This window comes from Leucopleurus acutus (genome assembly GCF_964270905.1).
Source record: "Leucopleurus acutus genome assembly, chromosome: 19".
Classification (NCBI taxonomy): Eukaryota; Metazoa; Chordata; class Mammalia; order Artiodactyla; family Delphinidae; genus Leucopleurus; species Leucopleurus acutus.
Window position 1 is genome coordinate 56,002,577 of NC_139161.1, and position 25,244 is coordinate 56,027,820.

Here is a 25,244-nt window from a genome sequence, read left to right on the forward strand (position 1 = left end):
CGTACCTGTGCATAGGCGGGGCACCATCGCAGCTCACTTCCAAGGGTATGGTAACAGGAAGTTAGGAGCGCAAACTCGAAACTAGAAGAAATAGCTCCTGTCGAGGTAGAGGTGAAGAAAGAGATGGAAGAGGACTTTAACAAAATGCAGCGAACTCTCAAGAAAATACCAGTGTAGTAAATAAAATAGATAAATAAAAGACTTAATGGAACTGAAAACGTTGTTTCCACATTATAAGGAACTATTTTCCAGATGTATGTAAAAAATAGTCACTGCTAAGAACATAATGACTCTCTATTCTAGAAGATCAAGAGAAACAGATTTCTCAGGCCACAGAGCAAAGGCTTTTAGAGGTGAAAAACGTGAGGGAAAAGATAAGAAACTTGGAGGTCAGATTCGAGAGACTTAACGTGAACCCGGAGGAGAAAAAGAACCAGAGAGAAGAGCAACTGTTAAGTAAAAGTAGAAGGAGAGTTCTCTGAGGTGACAAGTTAGGCAGGGTGGGCGGGTGAATGTTTCAAGCTGTGTGTAGAGACGTTTCCTGGTGAGATTCTAGACTTTTACAGATAAAGAGAAATTTTGCACGTCTGGACAGGCAGAACCAGAAGAACTAGACTAAATATCAGACTTCTTATCGGCAGCTCCAGAAGGAAGAAGACCATTAAACAATATCTGTAGACTTACGGACAAAAAGATTATTATCAAAAATCCTATATCAAACCTGGTTACCCAATTTTTAAGGTTAACACATAAAGGCTTTGGAGTTACACTCCTATAACATCTGTTTATTACTCATGTAACATCACTTTTCAAGGGCATGGAGGCCTCAGAGTTTATTTATTTATTTACTTATTTGTATAATTTAGCAGGAGAAAACTGGCAAAATGGCCAGTCTGATGGGGAGCTCCAGAAACTAGAAGAGGACAGAAAAGAGTGTAGTGAGCAGTGAATCCTGCGACCATTAGGTAGTTTAGCCTAAACAGATGAGATGATTTTCGCCAGGAATCTGTTGTGTATGCTACATAGTGATTATTGCAACAAAACAGACAAGCTCTAAAGGAAAAAGCTAATAATAGCCTCAAGTCAAATGGCGACCAAACTCAGGAGTGGGGATGAGAGTTGGCGGTGGGAGAGGGTCATTGGAAAAATAAACATGTTCTAAGTGTTTCTTCTCGTGGATCAGGGGAGACACAGCTTGGTGGGGGACATAATTATCTTCTACTGATGTGTAAATAGAGGAGATTAGGTTCAGTTATGATTTCAGGGGAAGGAAGTTCCTTTATAAATCAAATCGGGGTTCTCCTGGGTTCTTGCCCTACCACTGGGAGAAAGCTGATTTTTAACACCTGCATTTCATCGTTTGCCTTGATAGTTTTGATGCCAGACAAACTGAGGTTTGGACTACTTTGCTTGGAAAAGTTTTCCCCCCAAACCCTAACCTTGAGAGCACCATCAGAACCCCCTTGCTTCCGCAGCCCACAGCATCAGCCTGGACCGCGGTCCGCCTGGCTTCATTTATGGCTGCCTCCCTACGTGGGAGCCTTCACAGTGTGGCTTGGAGACGAATTGAGCCACACTTGAGAAAGAGTGTGGGGACGGGGTCTAAAATATGTTCCTCTCGCCCACTAGGGAGTATGACAGGTAACAGTTCTAAGACAGAACTGAGAGAGTGGTGGAGAGGGGGTGCCTGGGGGGTAGAGAAGGACACCAAAAGAGAGGCCAGAAGCCCTGACATCAGTGTTTTGTCTGGATGGGGACACTTCTGGAATAGCACCTATCTTAGCAAGATAACATTTTGTTGGTCTGTCTGAGCCCTGTCCTGCCAGGACTGCCAAGGGCAGGAGGCTAGGAATGAGTAAGCCCACATTTGTGGTCCTGGCCCTCTCGCCATAGTGAATTGTGTCCAAAATCCTGCCCGCTGGACCCTGGGGCCAGCCTCCCCGTGTGACTCTGCAAGTCACGCTGGAGCTGGGCACCAGGGTATTCTGTCATTTTCAGTGTCACAGACTTGCCCCTCAGAGACCTGTACTTCCAAGCCACTTTCTGTTGGTCTGGGATCACAGGTTTATTTTTAAAACTGTGCCCAAACCATAGACCAGAAAAGGACCTTGGCAAGTCATTGAGTCCAGGCCTTAACTTCAGAGAGAATCACACTTAAACTCCACCCCAGAGAACCCTTCTGCAATGACAGATACCGTGAAAATTGCTCCCAAGGATGGCTTGGAATCTGTTCATCCTGAACCGTTTAATCCCTTCACTTTCAGGAAACACATCAGGTCCTGTTCTGTTGGTCACCAGACCCTGGCCTCTGACAAACACGGACCCCAAATCATGAGCAGAGGACAGTGTGATAGTCGTGCAGTGCTTTTTACTCTGTTCTGTGGCCCCGAGATCATGCTATCATCCATCCTTAAAACCACAAAGGCCCACAGCGCTCAGATTTCACAAGTGACCACGAGGGAGTGGGGGTGGAAGATGCAGAATGCACTCACGGGTGGGTCTGCAGGGGCCGCCACGCAAAGTGTCACCACCAGGGGGCTTAACAGTGGAAATTTATTTTCTCATAATTTCAGAGGCTGGAAGTCTGAGATCAAGGTGTCCACGGGGTTGGTTCCTTCTGAGGCCTCTCTCTTTGGCTTGCAGACGGCTGTCTTCTCCCTGTGTCCTCACATGGTCGTCTCTTTGTGTGTCTGGTCTTGACCTCCTCTTCTTATGAGGTCACCAGTCATACTGGATAAGGGCCCACCCTAATGACCTCATTTTAACTTTATCACCTCTCTAAAGGCCCTGTCTCTAAATACAGTCACATTCTAGGGTAAGGGAGGTTAGGACTTCCACATAGGAGTTTGGGGGGGAACATAATTTAGCCCATAACAACTCCAGAGATCAGATATCACCAAGACCACTGTACTTGCATCCTAAAATCACTTCCAAAATCATGGGGAAAGCCCATTCTTCACAACCCTGGTCCATGTTCGAAAAATTGTGAGAAATTAAAAACAAAAAGACATTTAAAATAATACATAAAAATGCATAAGAATATGATATAATTAACATTACTAATTTAAATATTATGAAGAATCATGAATATATTATGTATAGTCTTATGCATTATTTTTAAAATATATATTCTTACCTTAAACCAGCATAAAATTATTTGGAGGGCACGAGAAATACATATTTAAAGATTTAGTATAATAAGTATCAAGACATTTGAGATTTAAACATCTTATTTTCGAGAGGGAAGTACTAATTAACCGTGGGGCTCAAAAACGTCCTTGGAAACGATGGATACTGTTGGAAAGACTCAGAGGAAGCAATGAGGAATTGGGAGGGTTTGGATTAGAGATCAAAAAATAATGCCTGGATATTTTGGAATCAGCAAGAGTATTCCTGTTTTGGGACTAGGGAAAAAGTAACGTGGGAGAGAATCTAAAATCTTTGCAATACCTTTAAAACTCCTCTTAGAAATGTACTCATTCGGTTAACCTTCGCAATATTAAAATATGGTGTTTATAACTTGCTGTGTTCATAAATTTATCACAGGTGACATAAAATATTCCAGTTTACATTATTTTGTAATACAATCACTTTGTTTTTTAAAGACTTTGTTTTTAGAGCAGTTTTAGGTTTACAACAAAATTGAGAGAAAGGTACAGAGATTTCCCATAAACCGCCCCCCCCCACACACGGATATTCTCCCTCATTATCAACATCACTCACCAGAGTGTTACATTTGTTACCGAGGATGAACCTACACTGACACATCATAATCACCCAGAGTTCATAGTTTACCTCGGGCTCACTCTTGGTGCTGTCCATTCTGTGGATTTGGACAAATGTATATATAAACATATCCATCATTATAGTATCACACGACATATTTTCACTGCCTTAACTATTTTTTAAGTTTATTTTTGTTTTTTAAATGTAGTAAAAATGCAACATAAATTTACCATCTTAACCATTTTTATGTATGCAATTCAGTGGCATTAATCACATTCACATTTGTGTGCTACCATCACCACCATCCATCCATAGAATTCCTCCCCTTGCAAAGCTGAAACTGTACCCATGAAACTAATTCCCCACCAGCCCCTGGTAACCACCTTTGCAATACATTTTACAATACTTATACTGTCTCTTGTATCAATAGAAGAAGTAGAACGTTCAACACAAGGGAAGAACAGAGGGCTGACAACACTTTGACATATACCTTAGCATATTTTTTTTGCTTCTGGGTATCCATATATGTATGTTTTTTTACTGTGCGTACTGGTTTATAGCTTGTTCCTTCTCGCTTAATTTATCAATACCTTTACATGTCAAATATATGTCATCATTTTTAATACTTACATGAAAGTCCATCCATTTAAACAATCCCTTTGGATTTGAGGGAAGATCTTTGGATTTTTTCCAATATATCCATATACTGAAGGGCTGGAAACAAAAGATTACGTATAAACGTAGACCTCCATAGAGCAATGCTCTGGTGACCTTTCTTACAGTTAAATCTTTATCTACATCCTCAGTTATTTCTTCAGGATGAGTTCCTCCATTTAAGTTACTTTGAGAAAGGTTTTCTATATTTTCAGGCTTTTAAAATATATTGCCAAATTGCCTTCAAGAAAGATCGTACCGGGCTTCCCTGGTGGCGCAGTGGTTGAGAGTCCGCCTGCCGATGCAGGGGACACGGGTTCGTGCCCCGGTCCGGGAGGATCCCACATGCCGCGGAGCGGCTGGGCCCGTGAGCCATGGCCGCTGAGCCTGCGCGTCCGGAGCCTGTGCTCCACAACGGGAGAGGCCACAACAGTGAGAGGCCCGCGTACCGCAAAAAAAAAAAAAAAGAAAGAAAGATCGTACCATTTCATGCTTCCACCAGCTGTGGTGAGCACACCTATCTTCCATACCTTTAGCAACCTTGTCCCTTAAAAATCAAAGTAATAGGGTGGATGTGGTTTTTAAAATAATCAAGTTATAGAGAAGGACTTATAATGAAAAGGTATCAGCCGCCTTACCCTGATTCCTCTCCCAGCCCTGCTCTCTGGAGACAATTACTTTTAATGACTTCTGTATTCAATTCCTCTGTAATTTAGCTCTCCGTCTTTAAATAATACGCTTGTCCTGTTGGTTCTCTTCCATATACCCACAAACACACAATTTACTTCCTGTTGGGGAGATGGGGTTTTGATTCTATTATACCACTTGCCTTCCCCTCCATACCTATTTTTTCAATAGTTGTTAACAAAGAGCATTTTACTTCTTATGTTTAAACCTCTCTGCAGTTGCCACAGATGGTACAGTTTCTCGTGGCTGGTTTTAGTGAGCATTATTCACCTCTCTGTCTCAACTGTTTGCGTCTCCCTCTTTCTTTCCTTTCTTTCCCATTTTTCCTTTCTCTTTTTTCTCTTTCTCTTGTTCACATCTTGAAGATTGATAAAATTTACATTCATTCTCTCCTGTAATCATCATAATTATGTCTTCTGTGTTTTGTTCATGGGTTGATTCTAAAAGTTCAACAGTCAACTAAGTACTTCTTTTATAGCTACTTAAATGTAGTTCATTGCAGAGCCAAGTAATATGCCACTAATAGCTCATGCTCTGTGGTTCCAACATAAAGCTATCTACCCAGATAAAGGAGACTTTGCCTAGTGCCAAGGTTAAATAAATACTCTTTTCTTGCATTCTACAGATGATTCAATCATGCATCACTTTACTTTGATTCATATTTGTTTGTTTTTTGATTCATGTTTGAATCCTATCTTTCTTGGGTACTTTTCCTGGAATTTCTTTGGGATTATCTTGTTTTTTTCTGTTGGGAGAATCATATGCCTTCATACCTTCCAACGTACTCATTTCGTCTATTATTTTGTTTGCTCTCTTCATCTTAGGGGCCACTGAGTTCCAATTTGTATTTATTGCTCTCCGAGCCTCCTGCGGGTCTGACATCCTGGGATTTCCTCTTGGCTGGTCTCAGGTTTATTTCTGTCATTTCTTTCTTGATTAAAGTTTTATCCTTATTTTTTCTGGAGTGCATCCTCAAGGGGTTTTCTCAGAAAGAGAGGTAACATCCTTTTCTAGTTCTAAAAATGATTTTATTTTGCCTCTGTACTTGACTGATAAGTTATAATTTTTTTTCTTTTTGGGTTGAAATGAATTTTCACTCAGAACTTTGGAATTGCTCCATTATAGTCTAGCATCAATTATTGCTGATAAATTCTGCTGCTGGTCTGATTGTGGCAGCTTGACAGCTCCCTCCTCTTGGAAGGGGCCAGAATGAAGAGCGGGAGATGCCTGGGCATAGAACAGTGGGGACGGTTTGGAGGACCTTGAAGAGATACATTCGTTGACTCAGTAGGATTTTCCAAAGCAGAGATTCTTAGATTTTATTCCATACATCAGTGTTTCTTAACACGCATTAGAGTCACCTGGAGGGCATCTTAAAACAGATTTTGGAGCTCACTCCCAGAATTTCTGACTCAGTAGGTCTGGTTGGGGCTGGAGAATTGACATTTCTAACACGTTTGAAAGTGATGCTGTTGTAGCTCCAGGACTATATTTTGGTACATTGCACTAAGGTGATGACTTAATTCAGAGTAACCTCATTTTCCTGTTTAAAAAAATGGGGATAATAACAGCTTCCAGGGTTTTTTTGTAAGGAATGAGTGATTGTATTCACTATGTTTTCTGTATTCCAGATGCTGGGGCATCTGAAGCCTCACTGACTTGGGAGAGACTGCCCCTCCGAGGCCTGGCTAATTCCTAGAAAGAGCAAACAGTTTGCCTGAAAGCACGTCTTTGATATGCAAACAACCAATTCTGAATCCATACCTCCACCCACCTCTTTTCAGGCTCCTGTAGTCTGGACAGTATCCTCCTGCCCCTAAATCACTCCAGGGCCAAGTGCTGGACTATTAGGGCCCTCCCCACCATAGCCCAGAGCCCACCAAAATCCCTCAAATTATCCCACTTTAAACCTGCTCAGCTTCCTTGCTCTGTCAACCCATCCTTCTTGTGGAAACCACAGTAAAGACTGTTGGCCACACTGTCCCCTAGCTCTCTCTGCCTCCTGACCTGCCCTGGTGTATCCCTGTGTGTCCCTGCATGGTGTGCCATGCCTCCTGATGCTAGGAACCTGTAAGCGTACGTTTCTTCATGACAGTGCCACGTCTGCATGTCTTATCTACCTGACTGAAACAAGTCTCAGGTACATTTTTAAACAGTGGTATAAAGCTTGTAAAGCGCTTAGCAGAGCACCTCTTTGGCATTAGGTAAAAGGGACATTTTAGGAAGAATATCTAAAGGCAGTGTGAATGATGAATGGGAAGATGCTGGAGACGGGGACATCCATGGGACCCAGCCTGAGAGTCTGCTAATAGAAAGAGAGCAACAGGTGCTGAAAATATCAGTGATAGACAAATTGAGAGCATGGGACAACTTCTTGGGTGTTGTAACTTGGTGACTTATTGTCTGAAATGTTTTGTAATGAGACTATTTCTGCGTCAAAGGCAGCCTTACTGTTTCCTTCCGTGACTTCTGTAATGACAGCCGAGCGTCCTCATTGTTTGGCTCTCAATCCAACCAAGTGTCTTTCTGTGATGAGGCCAGAACTCCAAGGTAGCAGTCTCCAAGATGTTCTGTAGTGAATATTACCTTCATCTTCATGTTTCCTAAACTATAGTCAGCACTCAGGGTGTAGTCGTTAACTGGTGTTATGTGAAATGTATTTTTATAGATTTGGGAAATGACGAGTTAGCCAAAATTAAGCCATTTAAATTTCCTACAGGACTTCTCAGAGCGTTCAATATTTTAATGAAGCTCTGTTAATGGAGAATATAGCCTTCAGTGTTTGCTGACTTATTTGTCCCCAGACCCTTTTTCTTCAGGGTGTCTAATGGGTCTGTCTTTTCATGGAACACATTCTGGGAAATGCTGCTGTGACCTGACGAGCTAATGTGTGACACCGCTGACAATCAAGATTTCTGTGGGTGGCAGTGATTGCTCTTCTAAAGCCCATCAGGAGAACAGTGCACAATTTTTAGATCCATTTGCCAAGGCTCTGTTTTGCTTTAGTCTATTGGTGTAAAAAATAAAATGAAAAGACATAACTTGGACCCAGATGTCACCTACACGGTGCCTATCATCCTGTAGAATGACTCATCCTCTGAAAATAGTAGTGTTCATTGTCTTGATAGTGAACAATGCTCTTTCATTTACAAAGATGAGGCCCCAAATACCAGGCTTCCTAAAATTAGCGTCACTTGTTAGCCCACCTCCTTCCTCGGGTCAGTCTTTTTTGTTTTATTTTATTTTTAAAATTTTTATTTAATTTTTATTTTTGGCTGCGTTGGGTCTTCGTTGCTGTGTGCGGGCTTTCTCTAGTTGTGGCGAGCAGGGGCTACTCTTCGTTGCAGTGTGCGGGCTTCTCATTGCGGTGGCTTCTCTTGTTGTGGAGCACAGGCTCTAGGCGCACAGGCTTCAGTAGTTGTGGCACGCGAGCTCAGTAGTTGTGACTCGCAAGCTCTAGAGTACAGGCTCAGTAGTTGTGGCGCACGGGCTTAGTTGCTCCGCGGCATGTGTGATCTTCCCTGACCAGGGCTCGAACCCGTGTCCCCTGCATTGGCAGGCGGATTCTTAACCACTGCACCACCAGGGAAGCCCCGAAGCTTTTAATTTAGATGAAGTCTAATGTATCCCGTTTTTTGTTTGTTTTGCGGATCATTCTTTTGATGTTGTTTCTAAGAACTCATCGCCTCACCGAAGGTCAAAGATATTTTCTCATGTTTTCTTCAAAAGTTTTATAGTCTCATGTTTTGTATTTAGGTCCGTGAGCCATTATGAGTGAATTTTTGTACATGATGTGAAGCATGGGTCAAAGTTCATAGTTTTGCATATGAATATCCAATTGTACCAGCACAATTTGTTAGAAAGACTCTTCTTCCTCCTTTGCATCTTTGTCAGAAATCAGTTGCTTACATCTGTCTAGGTCCATTTTCCTTATTCTGTCCCACTGATCTGTTTTTCTGCCCTTTCACTACCATATTTGTGTGTGTGTGTGTGTGTGGTACACGGGCCTTTCACTGTTGTGGCCTCTCCCGTTGCAGCGGACGCGCAGGCTCAGCGGCCACAGCTCACGGGCCCAGCTGCTCCGCGGCATGTGGGATCTTCCTGGATCAGGGCACAAACCCGTATCCCCTGCATCGGCAGGCGGACCCTCAACCACTGCGCCACCAGGGAAGCCCACTACCATATTCTTTTGATAACTTAGTTTTATAGTAAGTCTTAAAACTGGGTAGTGAGTACTACAAATTTATTCTTTCTAAAAATTGCTTTAGGTTTTCTACTTCCTGTGCAGTTTCATGTCAATTTTAGAATCAGTTTGTATCTACAACAAATCCTGTTGAAATTTTGATTGGGATTGCACTTAATCATGACTAATTTTCTGAGTATTGACATCTTTATTAGGTTGAGTCTTCCAATCCACAGACACAGTATTTCTCCCTTTATTTAGATCTTTCTTTTATTATTTTGTGGTTTTCAACAGACACATTCTTTGCATATATTTATAAATTGATACCTAAGTATTTTATTTTTTAAAGCAGTTGTTAATAGTATTTTATTTTTAGTCTTAGTATTAATGTATTCATTACTAGTGTATAGAAATAAAATTTATTTTTGTATGTTTACCTTATGTCCTGCAACCTTGCTGAACTCATTTATTAGCTCTAGGAATTTTTTTTTTTTTAGTAGATTCCTTGGCATTTTCTACATAGACAAGCATGTCATCTGGAAATAGGGACATTTTTATTTGTTCCTTTCGTATCTATATGTTTTTTATTTCCTTTTCTTGCCTTATTGCACTGATTCAAACTTCCAGCACTATGCTGAATGAATGTTGAGTACGGACATACTTGTCTTGATCCCAGGCTTAGGGGGGAAAGCATCTAGTCTTTCACCATTAAGCATAATGTTAATTACAGAGTTGGTTTTTTTTTCTCCGCAGATTTATTTATCAATTTGAGGAAGTTCTCTTCTATCTCTTCTGTGTGTTCTGAGAGTTTTCACCAAGAATGGGTGTTGAATTTTGTCAAATGCTCTTTCTACATCGATTAATATGATCATGTAGTTTTTCTTCTTTGATCTATTAATATGGTAAATTACATTGATTGATTAAAAAACCCCTGGAATAGTATCCCTGGACTAAACCTAGGTTGGTCATGGTGAAAAATTCTTTTTATAGGTTGTTGAATTATCTCTGGTAATATTTTGTTAAGGATTTTTGCATCTATATCATGAGGAATATTGGTCTATAGTTAGCTTTCTTTATTACTGTTCTTTGTCTGGTTTTGGTATCAAAGGAATGCTAGCTTCATAAAATGAACTGGGAAGTGTTTCCTCCTCTGTATTCTGGAAGAGATTGTGTAGAATTGGGGCTAATTCTTCTTTAAACATTTGGTAAAATTCTCTTGTGAAGTCTTCTGGGTCTGAATATTTTTTTGAGACTTTTAATAGTACAGGTTCAGTTTCTTAACAGTTACAGGGCTATTTCAATTATTTGTTTCATATTGAGTGTATTGTAATTTATGGTTTTTAAGTACAGTAGTCCATTTCATGTAAATTGTCAAGTGTACATACGTGTATTAGTTGTTCAAAGACGTTCTTTTGAAATCTACAGGATTTTGTAGTGATACTTCCTCTTTTCTATTCTTGGTAATTTGTCTTCTCTTTTTCCTTCTTTTCAATTGTGCTAGAGGTTTTTTCAATTGTATTTATCTTCTCAAAGAACCAGCTCTTTGTCTCATTACTTTTCTCCATTATTATTTTTGTTTTAAATTTATTATGCCCTTTGTACTTGCTTTCCTTCTGCTTGCTTTGGGCTTATTCTTGGTCTTCTTTTTATAGGTTGCCACAGTAGGAGCTAAGATTCTCATTTGCACGTGTTTCTCTTTTCTAATATATGATTTTAGTGCTATAAAATTTCCTCCCAGCACTGCTTTGGCTATATCCACCATTTTGATATATTGCATTTTCATTTTCAGTTCATTTTCTTTCCCCCTTGAGACTTCCTCTGTTCTGTGGATTATTTAGAAGTATTTGGTACTTTCCTTGTTGTCCAGTGGTAAAGAATCTGCCTGACAACGCAGGGGATGTGGGTTCAGTCCCTGGTCAGGGAACTGAGATCCCACATGCCGTGCGGCAACGAAGCCCATGTGCACCACAACTACTGAGCTTGCGTGCCTCAACTAGAGGAGAGAAAACCTGTGTGCCACAACTAGAGAGAAGCCCGAGAGCCTCAATGAAAGATCCCACATGCCTCAACGAAGATCCTGCATGCTGCAACTAAGACCCGGCGCAGCCAAAAATAAATTAAATGAATAAATAAATAATAAATAGAAGCATACTGTTTGGTGTCCGAGTGTTTGGATATTTTCTTCTTATCTTTCTGTTAGTGATAAGAGAATACACTGTATATGATTTCAGTTCTTTCAAATTAGTTATTTTAGGGAATTCCCTGGCGGTCCAGTGGCTAGGACTCTGCGTTTCCACTGCAGGGGGCACGGGTTTGATCTCTGGTTGGGGAACTGAGATCCTGCAAGCCACGCAATGCGGCAAAAACCCACCACCACCAATAACATCAAATTAGTTATTTTATGGACCCAGATGTTGCCCATCTTGGTATATGTACTGGTAAAGAATGTGTATACTGCTGATGTTGATTGGAGTGTTCTGTAAATGTCAATTAAATTCTGTTGGTTAATTGAATTGCTGTGTTCTTACTTATTCTTGCTGATTTGTTTTCTATCTAGCTGGTCTGTCAGTTGTTGAGAGAGGGGATATTGAAGTCTTTATGTGGATTTGTCTGTTTTTCCTTTCAGTTCTGTCAGTTTTTGCTTCACATATTTTTGCAGCTTTGTTTAGTGCATACACGTTTAAGATTGCTACATCTTCTTGGTGGATTGATCCTTTTATCATTATATTATGCTCCTCTATGTTTCTGGTCATTTTCTTTATTCTGAATCTACTTTCTCTAACATTAATATAGCCACTTTTGCTTTCTTTTGATAAATGTTTGCGTGATATCTTTTCCTACCCTTTTACCTTCAGCCTGCCTATGTCATATTTGAAGTGAGATTCTCATAGATTGCATGTTTTCAATTCACTCTGTCAATCTATCTTTTAATTGGCATATTTAGGCCATTTACATTTAATATAATTATGACTATGTTAAGGCTTAAGTCTGCCATTTAATTTTTTGTTTTATGTTTGTTCTTTCTTTTTTTATTGTTTTGTGTTCTTTTTAAAAATTAATTAATTAAATTTATTTATTTATTTTTGGCTGTGTTGGGTCTTTGTTGCTGCGCGCGGGCTTTCTGTAGTTGTGGTGAGCGGGGGCTACTCTTCGTTGTGGTGCACAGGTTTCTCATTGCGGTGGCTTCTCGTTGTGGAGCATGGGCTCTAGGCACGTGGGCTTCAGTAGTTGCAGCACGCGGGCTTCAGTAGTTCTGGCTGGCGGGCTCTAGAGTGCAGGCTCAGTAGTTGTGGCACACAGGCTTAGTTGCTCCACGGCATGTGGAATCTTCCCAGACCAGGGATCGAACCCGTGTCCCCTGCATTGGCAGGCGGATTCTTAACCACTGCGCCACCCAGGGAAGTCCCCTGTGTTCTTTTGCTTTCCTTTCTGTGGGTTAGTTTATATTTTGATTCATCTGTTGTGTTTTTGAGTGTATCTCTCTGTGCTTTGCTCCAAGAAGATTTGCATTCTCCTCTGATGTGAGACAGGGGTTGCTAACAGGTTGGGACACTCCAGCCGGCATCCAAGTTCTTTCCCTGAATGTGTTAACCCCTGGTTCCAGCCCCTCACTTTCTGGGTGGGGTGGGGGGGCTCACAGTGGTGACCGGATCTCAGTGGTGGCATTTGCATTTGTCAGCAGGACTCAGTGCAGTCTCCGTGTTTGCTGTTGATCTCTGCTCAGATTTTCAAGCTACTTTTGCTTGTTTGTGGGAGACCAAGGGGGATGGGTGGGGGAACCTACTTAATTCTGTTACTTGGAAAAAAATAATCTGGAGACAGAAGAAGTGTGTTTGTTGTGCTTCATCCAGTTTCCATGCTGTAGCAGCAGACTCCTCAGACCATCTTGTTTACCATGTTTTTGCTGGAATGCTGGTTCCTTGAGGTTCCAATAAATTCCAGTACTGTCTATATTCTCTCTTGTTAGAAATAGCTGCTGTTGATGCAAACTTGTGTATATAGGATGGATAAAGAACAAGGTCCTACTGTATAGCACAGGGAACTATGTTCAATATCCTGGGATAAACCATTGGAAAAGAAGATGAAAAAGCATATATTGAATATATATGTAGAACTGAGTCACTTTGCTGTACAGCAGGAATTAACAACATTGTAAATCAACTATACTTCAATAAAATTTTTTTAAAAATAGCTGCTATAGGGCTTCCCTGGTGGCGCAGTGGTTGAGAGTCCGCCTGCCGATGCAGGGGACGCGGGTTCGTGCCCTGGTCCAGGAACGTCCCACATGCCGCGGAGCGGCTGGGCCCGTGAGCCATGGCCGCTGAGCCTGCGCGTCCGGAGCCTGTGCTCCGCAATGGGAGAGGCCACAACAGTGAGAGGTGTGCGTGCTGCAAAAAAAAACAAAAAACAAAAAACATAGCTGCTATTAATGTCTCTGTTTTTCTAATCTCTCTATAAGTGGGGAGAGAGTGGAGAGTAATTATGAGACTATATTCCTGTTTTTTTTTGTTTGTTTGTTTGGGTTTTTTTTGACCGATATGTCTCTCCATTTTCTCTTTAGGGCAGAGAAGACTGAAGTTCTGAGCGAAGACCTTCTTCAGGTAAGGTTGTCGCTGGCCTGTAGCTCATAGGTGCCGAAGACACGTATTCCCTTTCACAGCCGAGCCCTTCCCGATGCTGTTCAAGCTGCTCCGCTGCTACTCATCTGGTCTGTTTAGAGACACATCCTTTATGGTAGCCCCTTGCCTTGTGGACACCGGTCCGGGTGAGGTTTCTCAGGAGACATTTGAAGGCGTTTGATTGCATGGTTAGCAGAGAGTCCCTGCGTCTGTGATTCCCCTCCTTTTCTCCTGCATTGGATGTTGTCTCTGCAGAAACCTGAGTCAGTCCTGTCCCTTGATTGTCCAGACCCCGTGACCCCACTTCTGACCTCCCCTCACCCAGAAGCCCCACCCACTGCTCTGTCCACAGGTGGAGAAGCGGCTGGAGCTGGTGAAACAGGTCTCCCACAGCACACACAAGAAGCTCACGGCATGTCTGCAGGGCCAGCAAGGGGCGGAGGCCGACAAGCGCTCGGTAAGTGCCCTCCCAGCCCTGGGGGATGTGAAACTCGCCTGCTGACGGACCAGGCGGTGTCTGAGAATTGTCTTGTGGTGTGGCAGTGCCTCGCACCTCGCCGTGCCCTTTAACCTGCCTGAAGCATCCCCTACCCTCACCAGGCAAGATCTGGTCCCCATCCTTGTCTTCCCCAGACAGGGGCGACGCCTGAGGAGAGCAGGGGCGTGCTGAGATCCCACCATTAGGGAGGCCGTCACCTTTCTCTTACCCCAGCTGTTTGTTCATAGCTTCCATTTGCCTCCGTAGTATCTTAAGATCACATGCAAGATAATTACAGGGCTTCCCTGGTGGCGCAGTGGTTGAGAGTCCGCCTGCCGATGCAGGGGACACGGGTTCGTGCCCCGGTCCGGGAAGATCCCACATGCCGCGGAGCGGCTGAGCCCGTGAGCCATGGCCGCTGAGCCTGCGCGTAAGATAATTACACTGTGGTTTTGGAGGTTACAGGTCTATAAAGGCCTATGAAGGCTCTTATGAAAATTGTTTTTGCTGTAATGAAGCAATAAAGAGAACCTGCTGCGTGGAAGTGCTCCAGGGTCTTTGTCTAGAAGGGCATTAGTACTAAAGGCACTGCGTCGTGTGACTCCACCGAATGAGCAGTCCTTGGGGTGAACAGTCGTGAAGATTCGCTTCCCTTTGACCCCTCCACCCCCCGCAAGTCCACCAGAGATGAAAAGCTATTCTTAGCTGTGCGCTTGGCTTTGTTACAGGGGAGATGCAGTCTCGGGGGTTTCTTTCCTCCTTGAGTTTATGATCGACGTGTTTGGTGTCTGTTTGATTTTCTCTGGCCTGGAGTTCTTGTTCACTTCTCTTCCCGGTGGTCGCCCCGAGCCCCCCAGGTTCTACTGGTCTCGCTTGTATAAGTGATCATGGCATGTGCCCTGATCCTTCCACCATCTCACGCTGCAGGACCAGAACGGCTCCGCTTGCTCTATCAATCATGCCATTTTCTCTTCCCAGCCCTGGTTTCTTCTTTCTTAATATTCCCAGCAGGAATCACTCACGTGTGGTAGAAATTAAATGTTTACAGCTTTGGAAAGTGTCTGTGGAAATAATTCTGTGTCTATCAGGACTTGCAGCAAGGGGAGCCTGACAGTCTAAAGGCAGAGTTTGCAATACTGCTTTCGACATGAAACCCTTTCATCAAGCAAACACGTATATGGGACTCCAGAAGCTGGTCCGTGTGTGGGGCCTGTAGCCAGGCCTGCCTGTGACCCACTTCCATCCTTTTGTTCCAGAAAGCACTGTTTTTAAAGCAAGCGGTCAAGGGACTTCGCTGGCGGTCCAGTGGTTAAGACTCCGCGCTTCCACTGCAGGGCGTACAGCTTCGGTCCCTGGTCGGGGAACCAAGATCCCGCATGTCTCTCGGCCAAAGATAAAGTAAAATAAAATAACTGGCCAACAGGAATGTATATTTTGGTATCGAGAGTAGCATCTGACTGTTGGCACCAGAGTCTTGAAACTGACCTTTGGTGTTGGTAGGTTGATGACTGCTAGCTTTATTTCTCGAGGATAAGGTCAAGTTCCCCAGATTTATAAGCTTTTAATTGGATTGAGGATCTTGAGAATTATATAGGAGGCTTTTGGCTCTCCAGGTTTTCTAAAATCTCATGAATCGATAGCAAACTTGGGATATGGCAAGGGGACGATTGGCACTGAGAAGGCAGCTGGTTACTCACGCTTCCCCAGAGGAGGGGGCACGTGGGCCACGAGGGGAGCACCGGGATGGCAGGAGGCGCAGGCCACACTGGTGCAGTGATTACCGTATGAACTGGACAGCTCTTCAGTGGACCTGGAAGAAGTCTGCAGTGGGCATAAGCTCAGGCATGTACAGATCAGTGATTTCCCTGCACAGATGACAGGTGCTTGATTTTGTCCATGACTTTTTTTTTTTCAGATTTTTTTGATGTGGACCATTTTTAAAGTCTTTATTGAATACGTTACACTGTTGCTTCTGTTTTACGTTTTGGTGTTTTGGGCCGTGAGGCACTTGGGATCCTAGCTCCCCGACCAGGGATCAAACCCCCTACATTGGAAGGCGAAGTCTTAACCACTGGACTGCCAGGGAAGTCCCTGCCCATGATTTCTTGAGCTGAGCAGTCTTTCCTTATTCTCATCTGACTGAATAAATGATCAAACTGAAAAGAAATTCAAAGTGACCTTTAAGGACAAGCTAAAGGTGACAGCACTGACCCTGTTAAAAGTGCTTTTAGGTTAGGGTGCGCGATGTGTGGATTTTCCAGAGACGGGAAGGCGTTCGGCATTTTTGAGCAACGTGAAGGTGGCCCGAGTGACTAGAGGTTAGGGAATGACAAGGAGAGGGTGTGAGATGGGATGGCAGGGCACCCGGTCTCACCATGGTCAGCATCGGGGCTTTCCCCCCGAGATCCGTGGGAGGCCAGCGTGTTATTCAGAAGTAACATGACGAGATTTGTTGGTGATTGTGTGATGAACGGATAAATGGAGTGGGGCTATGGTGGAAGTCAGGATCCATTTAGACAGGTAGGGGCGCAGTCAAGGTGGGACGCGATGGGGTCAGTGAAGATGGAGAGAGGTCGGAGATGTGATGGATGTTGGACGTAGGGTACCAGGACTTGGCAGTTGAATGGATGTGGAGGTACGAGGAAGGGAGAGGGGTTTCCAGGTCCCTGGCTTGAGGACTTGTTGAATCCATGGGAGTTCATGAGATCACCCAGGGAGAAAATACAGGTGAGAAGACAAGGGGCCTTGAATCAAGACCCCCCAGGAACTGCAGCATTGGAAGCTCTCACAGGAGGAGGACCTGGCAGAGAAGGGTTGGGACTGTTAAGCCACCCACTTGCTCAGCTCTACATCCCAGGCATCATCCTTTATCCTTACTTTTCACTCTTTCCCCGCGTGCATTTCAGTAAGTCCTGCTGGCTCTTCCTCCAAAGAAGCTCCATTTGCTTTAACGTTCATCAGCCCGGTCCACGCACCAGTCATCTGTTGCCTGAACACAGCAGGATTCCCTTCGGGGTCTCTGCTCTCCACTCCGACCCCCCCCCCCCCCCGCCAGCCCCTTCATCATCTGGTCTCTACAACTGCCTGAGTGAGTGTTTAAAATGAAATCAGATGCTTCAGTCCCACCAAAGGATTCCCACTGTAGCACAAAATCCCAGCCTCTTAGCTTGGCCCTTGGTCCCTAATGGTACATCTTCCACCTGCATCTCTGAGCTCAGCTCTTGCCCCCGCCCACCGTCCTCCTCTGCCCCCATCATCATCATCATCCTCCAACTGCACTGACCTGTGATTGAACTTGCCTTGTTCATATCCATGCGGAGCCTTCATGTGGGATCTACCCTCCACGTGGAATATTCTTACCCAGCATTTCAGGCCAGCAACTTCCTTTTATTTTATTTTAATTTTATTTAAGTATAGTTGATTTACGATGTATTGATTTCTGCCGTACAGCAGAGTGATTCAGTTATACACGTATATACGTTCTTCTTCATATTCTTTTCCCTTATGGTTTATCACAGGATATTGGATATAGTTCCCTGTGCTCTACAGTAGGACCTTGTTGTTTATCCATCCTGTATATAATAGTTTGCATCTGCTAACCCCAACCTCCCAATCCATCCCTCCCGCTTGGCAACCACAAGTCTGTTCCCTGTGTGAGTCTGTTTCTGTTTCGTAGATAACTTCATTTGTGTCCTATTTTAGATTCCACATGTAAGCGATATCATATGGTATTTGTCTTTCTCTGTCTGACTTACTTCACTTAGTATGACAATCTCTAGGTCCACCCGTGTTGCTGGAAATGGCATGATTTCCTTCTTTTTACGGCTGCATAGTATTCCATTGTGTGTGTGTGTGTGTGTGTGTGTGTGTGTGTGTGTGTGTGTTTGTGTATATACCAGACCTTCTTTATCCATGCATCTGTGGATGGACATTTAGGTTGTTTCCATGTCTTCGCTGTTGTGAATAGTCACACCGGCAACTTCTTACTGTTTGATTCTCAGCTCAGATGTCACCGTCTTGGTGCAGCTCCTCTTACCACCTGATGTGTGTGGTCCCTCCCTCCCCCAGTCACATCCCCCTATTGCATATTCTTCCTAGCATGTGTTATCCTCTAAAATTAGCCTGCTCATTCATTTGCTCCTGTGTCTGTTCCCATCACCAATATGTGAGCTCCGCGGGAGCAGGGATCTTGTCTTCCCATCATGGCTGCATTCTCAGTGCCTAGAACGGGGCCTGCCACATGTAGGCAGCGCTAAAAATAGACGTGTCGCGACTGGATGGCCCATGCCTGTTTTAGGCACAGAACCTGCCCAGCGCATCGAGCCAGTTTGACTCGTTCCTATTCTTTACGGAAGCAATTTAGCGTGATGGCTCCGAGTTTAAGTGCTGGGATCTGACCCTCCAAGGTGGACGCCCAGCTCTGCTGCTTCCTAATTTTGCCTGACAGTGGGCAAGTCAATTACCTCTATATGCTTTGGTTTCTTGCCTTGGAAAATAGTAATAACAATGAATTCCTACCCAGTAGGGTTTGAGAGTTAAGTGAGGTAATAAACGTAAATGCCCAGCACGGTGCTTGACATGAATACATAGTAAAGGAATAGAAACTGTTGCTGTAATTAGGGCCCCGCCCTAATTGAGTCCAAAATCACCCCTGAGAACTGCTGAGCCCCGAGGAGCAAATCTGCCTGGATTCGCGGACAGTGGACAGCAGTTTTCAGAGATGGAGGGGCGTGTGTGCGTGTGTGTATGTTTAGGAAACAGAGTGGATATTAGAATAAGACTTTTTGTCTCTGAGTCATCCTACAAACTGTGCTGCTGATGCCTAAGATAATTTTAGAGAGAACACTCATCTCAGACAAGTCAGATCGACTACTTCCAAACCCTGGAACGTTCTGTCTCCCCTTCCCTCAACTCTTAAGGATCTCTCGGCACACTAGCATCAGGGAAATGTGTATTTTAATAGCTTCTCTTTGACCCGGAAAACCACTGGTCAGGGTGAAGCTCGCTAAGTAAGGTCTCTTTCCCTGGGCGCTAATGGTCCCCAGAATAGTGGGGGATGCTCTCAGCCTAGACCCTCGTCTGCAAGAGACACACATTTTGGCAGGTTTTCTGGACAGGTGGGCAATTGAATCCTTCAGAGATTCAATATCCTTCTACGTGAAGCGGGGGTGAGCAGAGTGTGGAGGAGAGAGCAAATGATACCTCAGTCACGGGTAGGCATTAGGTCAAATAAATCAGCACAGTACCCCGTGTCTACCGAGCCCTCAGCTTTTCCTTTGTCTCAGAGCATTTCTTTAGAAATCAAATAATTTGTAGTCCGCAGTGCGTTGCAGTCATTAACTTCCTCTGTTCGCCCGCCTGTGATTGTAGATTGTCACTATCCCCGTTTTGGCGTGCAAGTATGTCACCTTAATCCATTTCTTCCTTCCTTTTTGTCCTTTGGTAGCTTCCTTCTAATTGCTTGATTCTTTTCTTTTTTTTTCCTTTTCCTTTTCTTCATTTCTTGACTCTTAAAAGCATCGACACAAGCAAAGACTCACCACTAATGGAGGTTTCACCCCATTAACACCTGTGCCCTTGGAATCCAAGCGCTCACATCACCCTCAGTGTCTCCCCTGCAGTGAATGCTGTCTTAGGAGCCTCACCTGGGCCACAAGCACAGGCCCTAGCTTGTGGCCTGTATCCCCTTACACCATCACTACAGGACTTGTTTAAATCCATGTTGTCATCTTCATTCAATGATCTGTGTAGCCATTTCAAAAAAAAGGCTGAGGCAGCTCTCTATGTCTTGATAGGAAATTACATGAATGATCCCTCTACATGAAAAGGAAAGCAAAGTGTAGAGGGGGTTATATCGTGTGTTAACAGGTGTGAGGGAAAATGTGTCCACTAAAAATGGACAAATGGGGCTTCCATGGTGGTCCAGTGGTTAAAACTCCTAGCTCCCAATGCAGGGGGCCCAGGTTGCATCCCTGGTCAGGGAACGAGATCCCACATGCCGCAACTGAAGATCTCGTGTGCTGCAACTAAGACCCGGCACAGCCAAATAAATAAATAAATATTTTTAAAAAATGGACACACACTCACATATACAGTTGGATCTTCTTAGCATATTTATGGAAGGATACCTAGAAAACTGATCACTGGCATGGTTTCTGGAGAGGGGAACCCAGTGGCTGAGGGTTAAGGATGGGAGAAGACTTTCTGCTGTAAACCCTCCAGCACCTTCTGAGTTTTATACCATTTGCTTTTCAAAACTGAATTCATTTGAGATAGAGAAAGAGAGAAAGCTTATTCTCCATGTGAAAATCTCAGCAATTAACGTGCAGTTGAAACAGGAATAGCTTTCTCGTCCTGTGGTCCTTCGTCACTTAAAGTGGCTCTCTTTGCCACCTAAAAGCATCTCATAATCATCGGTGAGGATGTTGAGTGACTGGAAATGACTAGAAGATAAAGTTGGCCCCCTGCTTGGGAGAAGGGCCCCTCCAATCCTACCATTTCCAACTGGTTTTTCCTGTGTGAATCTGGAAACCAGACACCTGGCTGTCCCCTCACCACCTCCCTCCAAGACCGATGGCTTTGTGGTCCTCAGGGCTGTTCTTGTGCTTGACCTACAGTCTGCTAGGCATCCCGGGCATGGTCTTCTGCTCCACTCACTGCCAGGACTAATCGGACTGATCTTTTTCATTTGGAAGAACTCCACTCACTGGTAGATACATTTCTCCAAAGGATGCCAACTTCCAGGCCATTAGAAATTGCCTGTCATCTGCTATAGGCAAGATCCTCCCTTGCCTTGCTTCCTTGTCAAATTCTGAAGAAGGACTCAGAAGGGGCTTCAGTCCTGCCTGAAAGGCAGGTGGGTCATGGGTCTCTGGATCCTCAGCATAAAGAAAATGGTCTTGTGTGGCTCTGACATTCGGGATTGGGGGGAGCGTCTTCAGTGGTTGTGATTCAGATATTTTAGGAACTTGCAGATTGAACACCTTTCTTTAAACCCAAACCTCAGCTCTCGATGTTTTGGGCTGGATAATTCTTTGTTTCAGGGGGCTTTCTGATGCACTGTAGGACGCGTAGCAGCATCTCTGGCCTCTACCCACTAGATATCAGGGATGTCCCCCACGTGGTGACGATCACATACATCTCCAGACTTTGCCAAACATCCCGGGGGGACAAGAATTACCCCTGGTCAAGAACTCTAATACCTTAATCCATCCTTTTTCTCGGAGCGTGACAAATGTTATACCTGCACAACTCCTTTTCTTTTTTAACCATTTTAGACATTTTTCTAAAATGTGCTTTCAGTAACTTTTTTTTTGAAAGGTGAGGGTGGGAGCAGATGCTCTCCGAAGATACTGTTCCTCTGCCTTTAATTAAGTCTCTGGAAACCTGGACCTAATAGCTTTGTAGGACAGCTAGAAAGTGGTGTTTACATTTGGATATATTAGTACTTCGTTGCCTGGTCTCGTTTTTACCAAGAACAATGTCCCATTTTATGTGAAATGACGGGGTAGCAGGATTATTCCTCGAGTGAAAGGGCTCAGACCTCTGTGGAGTGGACGTGTCTAAGGGCAGGGAAGGGGTTATATTTTAGACCCGTTGAGGACACCTGGTGTCCTGGGCTCCCCTCCACCTGGACTAACCCCAGGAACCCTAGAAACTTCCATACCACTCTTGGGGGTTGGTCTACCTCCTGTGACCTTCCCCGGAGATACCTAGAGCCCATGGGTCTCCTGGGGATGTTCAAACCAGATTCCTAAAACTCCACCTCCAGCTTGGTGCTGCTCTCAAGTCATCCAGTTGCCTGTCTCAGGACTGAGTTCTTTTAATCCAATCATGTTGTTCTTAAACAGGCCCTCGGTGGTCCCCAAGTGCCCCTAGAAGGAAACCCCAGTGCCTGCCTCTGGTTGACGAGGCCCCGCACCATCCCGCCTCCGCCCCCTCCCCCAACCTCTCCCCCAACCTCTCCCCCATCACACACTGTGCTCCAGCCACGCTGGTCTGCTGGGGATGCAGAGCCAGCTGAGCTGGCTAGGTAGCCCACCTCCGGGCCTTTGCACCTGCAGTTCCTCTGCCCGGAATGTTCTTTCCCAGGTCATCTGGAGGTATGGCTGACTTTCTCTCCCTTCAGGTTGCTTCTTAAATGCCCCCCCTCGGCGGGGGGGGGGGCAGTCTTTTCTCCTCACTGCCCCCTCCCCACAGCTGCCCACTCTGCCCTCGGCGGGGGGGGGAGGGGGCAGTCTTTTCTCCTCACCGCCCCCTCCCCACAGCTGCCCACTCTGCCCATCGTCCTGCTTTCTGCTGTTCCCATGACACTTCCCACTCTCGAAAGGGTCTCCTTCAAAGTGTCTGTGTTTAGTGTCTGTCTCCCTGCCCTGGGATGTAAGTTCCATGAGAGCAGTGTCTGGTCTCGGTCACCACGGGCGTGGTACCCAGATAGGCACACCATTCATGCTGGGGAGTAAGCGAGTTACAGCCGAGGGTCTCTGGGTGCTAAGACAGGAGATTCTGGGCTGGGAGGGGCTCCATCACTTTCTGTTTGAAGAGCTGCTTGTGTGGCAGTGTGGACCGGAAGACCCGAGGATATCTACCTGTTCTTTTTTAAATTGTTTGGCCGCGCTGTGCGGCATGTGGGATCTTAGTACCCTGACCAGGGATCGAACCCGTGTCCCCTGGAGTGGAAGCACGGAGTCTTAACCACGGGACCGCCAGGGAATTCCCAGATATCTAGCTGTTCTTACCTTGCTGTTCTCTGTGTGTGCTGGGTGGGTCCAGCTCAGGAAGGAGAGGGCTTGTTGACACTTCAGGAGGGAAGGTGGATTATGCTGTGGTCCTCCTGCCTGCCCACCTCCCTCCCTCCTTCTTTCCGTCCCTCCCTCCCTCTCTTCCCACGTAACATAAAGCTTACCGCTTTAGCTATTTTAAAGAGTACAATTCAGTGGCGTTTAGTAGAGTCACAATATTGTGCAACTACCACCATGATCTACTTCCAGAACATTTCCATCACCCCGAAAGGAAATCCCGTACTCATTAGTCAGTCGTTCCCCCTTCCCCCTCCCCCCAGCTCTTGGCAACCACGAATCTACCTTCTGTCCCTATGGATTTGTTTATTCTGGATGTCTTATATGAATAGAAGTGTACGTTATGTGCACATTTGTGCCTGGTTTAGCTCACTTATTGTGATGCCTGCAGGGTTCACCCGTGTTGTAATCTGTGTCAGGAGTTCGTTCCGTGTTTATGGCTGCATAATATTCCGTTGAGCGGATAGACCACATTGTGTTTATTCCCTCATCCGTTGATGGGCGTTTCTGCTGTCTCCACCTTTTGGCTATTGTGAATTGGGCTGCCCTTTGCATCATGCCCATGTTTTTGTTCAGCCATCTGTTTCAAATTATTTTGAGTACATGCCCCAGAGTGGAATCGCTGGGCCATATGGTAATTTTGTTTAACTTCTTGAAATGCTGCCAAGCTTTTCTACAGTGCTGGACCATTTTACATCTCTACTGGCACAGCATGAAGGTTCCAATATCTCCACACGCTCACCAATATTTATTTTTTGTATTTAAAAAATAAATTATTCATATTATGAGAGCCATCTTCATGGGTGTGGGGTGGTATCTAATTGCAGCTTTGATTTGGGTTTCCTTAATGACTAATGATGTTAAGCATCTTTTCGTGTGCTTATTGGCCATTTTGTATCTTCTTTGTGGAGTATACCTTATTTTGATGATTATTTTGTTTGCGTTGTAATTCTGTGTGAACATTTTTCTCTCTTCCTTGCCCATAAGCTGACTTATGTCTAAAATGGGGCTAATGTACTTGTTGAGAGAGATGATTTTTAGAAATTAAGGCATGGCTCGAATCTTTAGCATAAGTTTGAAATCTTCTCTTTTTTCCCTGCTGCTATGCTACTTTATTTTAAAACGCAGCATGTAGGGAATTCCCTGACAGTCCAGTGGTTAGGACTTCACGCTTTCACTGCCATGGTCCAGGTTCAATCCCTGGTTGGGGAACTAAATTCCCACAAGCTGCACAGCGCAGCCAGAAAATGAAATGAAATGAAACGAAATGAAAATTAAATTAAGTTAAAAATGCAGCATGTAAACCTTAGCCTTGTTTTCCAACTTAGCAAATTTAATCGTTTTAATTTTCTGAATTTTGACATCTCTGAGTCTAACCCAGCATTGTATCCTCTGAATTTTTAGGTTTTATTCATATTTTAAAGTCCGTTTGTTTCTTAGCTAATGTAATATCTAGGCAAGTATTTGACTTCTTGCTATTTTAGGGTAAGTGGGTGACTGTTGAAGTAGTTTTCATGACCACGTTTTCTTCCTTTTCAGAAAAAGTTGCCTTTGACCACACTGGCTCAGTGTCTGGTGGAAGGATCAGCTCTCCTGGGAGATGACACGCTTCTTGGGTAAGGCAATTCCACGTATGGGTTTGTGCTAAATCTAGGTGAGTCCCCATCCTTACAAGGGGACTAACAGTCCTCACGGAGATAGTGAGGACACCTGTGGTCTGGCTGGAGCCTGGACAGGGAAGAAGGAAGGGTTGCCGGTGAGAAATTGAGGCCCCAGGTCCAGGAGTCATAGTGTCTGTGCAGGCGGCAGCTCCCAAGGGCAGAAGTGAACACGAAACTGTTGGGACTTCCCTGGCGGTCCAGTGGTTGGGACTCTGCACTTCCACTGCAGGGGACACTGGCAGGGGAACTAAGATCCTGCATCCCACATGCCGGTAGGGGGCGGGGAAGGCTGTTGAAGGACACTTGGAATCCCTTGGGCTTCAGCAGAAGCAAATATGAAATCTCTCCGTGTCAGATGTCAGAACTTACAGGATTCCCAGAAGAGCAACCCTTGCTGATTTCGAGCTCACAATAAAAACAAACTAAATATAGAATCAT

The 25,244-nt window shown here is 44.6% G+C and overlaps 1 protein-coding gene across 3 annotated transcripts in view; it reads left to right on the plus strand.

Moving 5' to 3' along the window:
• The window catches only part of ARHGAP44 (Rho GTPase activating protein 44), a gene marked incomplete at both ends in the record, with an annotated part of 142,847 nt that overhangs the window by 57,285 nt on the left and 60,318 nt on the right, over nucleotides 1-25,244 (plus strand). For all 3 annotated transcript variants that reach the window (XM_082860068.1, XM_082860069.1, XM_082860070.1), the window contains 3 exons: nucleotides 13,812-13,851; nucleotides 14,222-14,326; nucleotides 24,685-24,761. In XM_082860068.1, the coding sequence (XP_082716194.1) occupies nucleotides 13,812-13,851; nucleotides 14,222-14,326; nucleotides 24,685-24,761 (222 nt within the window). The remainder of the gene's footprint in view (nucleotides 1-13,811; nucleotides 13,852-14,221; nucleotides 14,327-24,684; nucleotides 24,762-25,244) is intronic.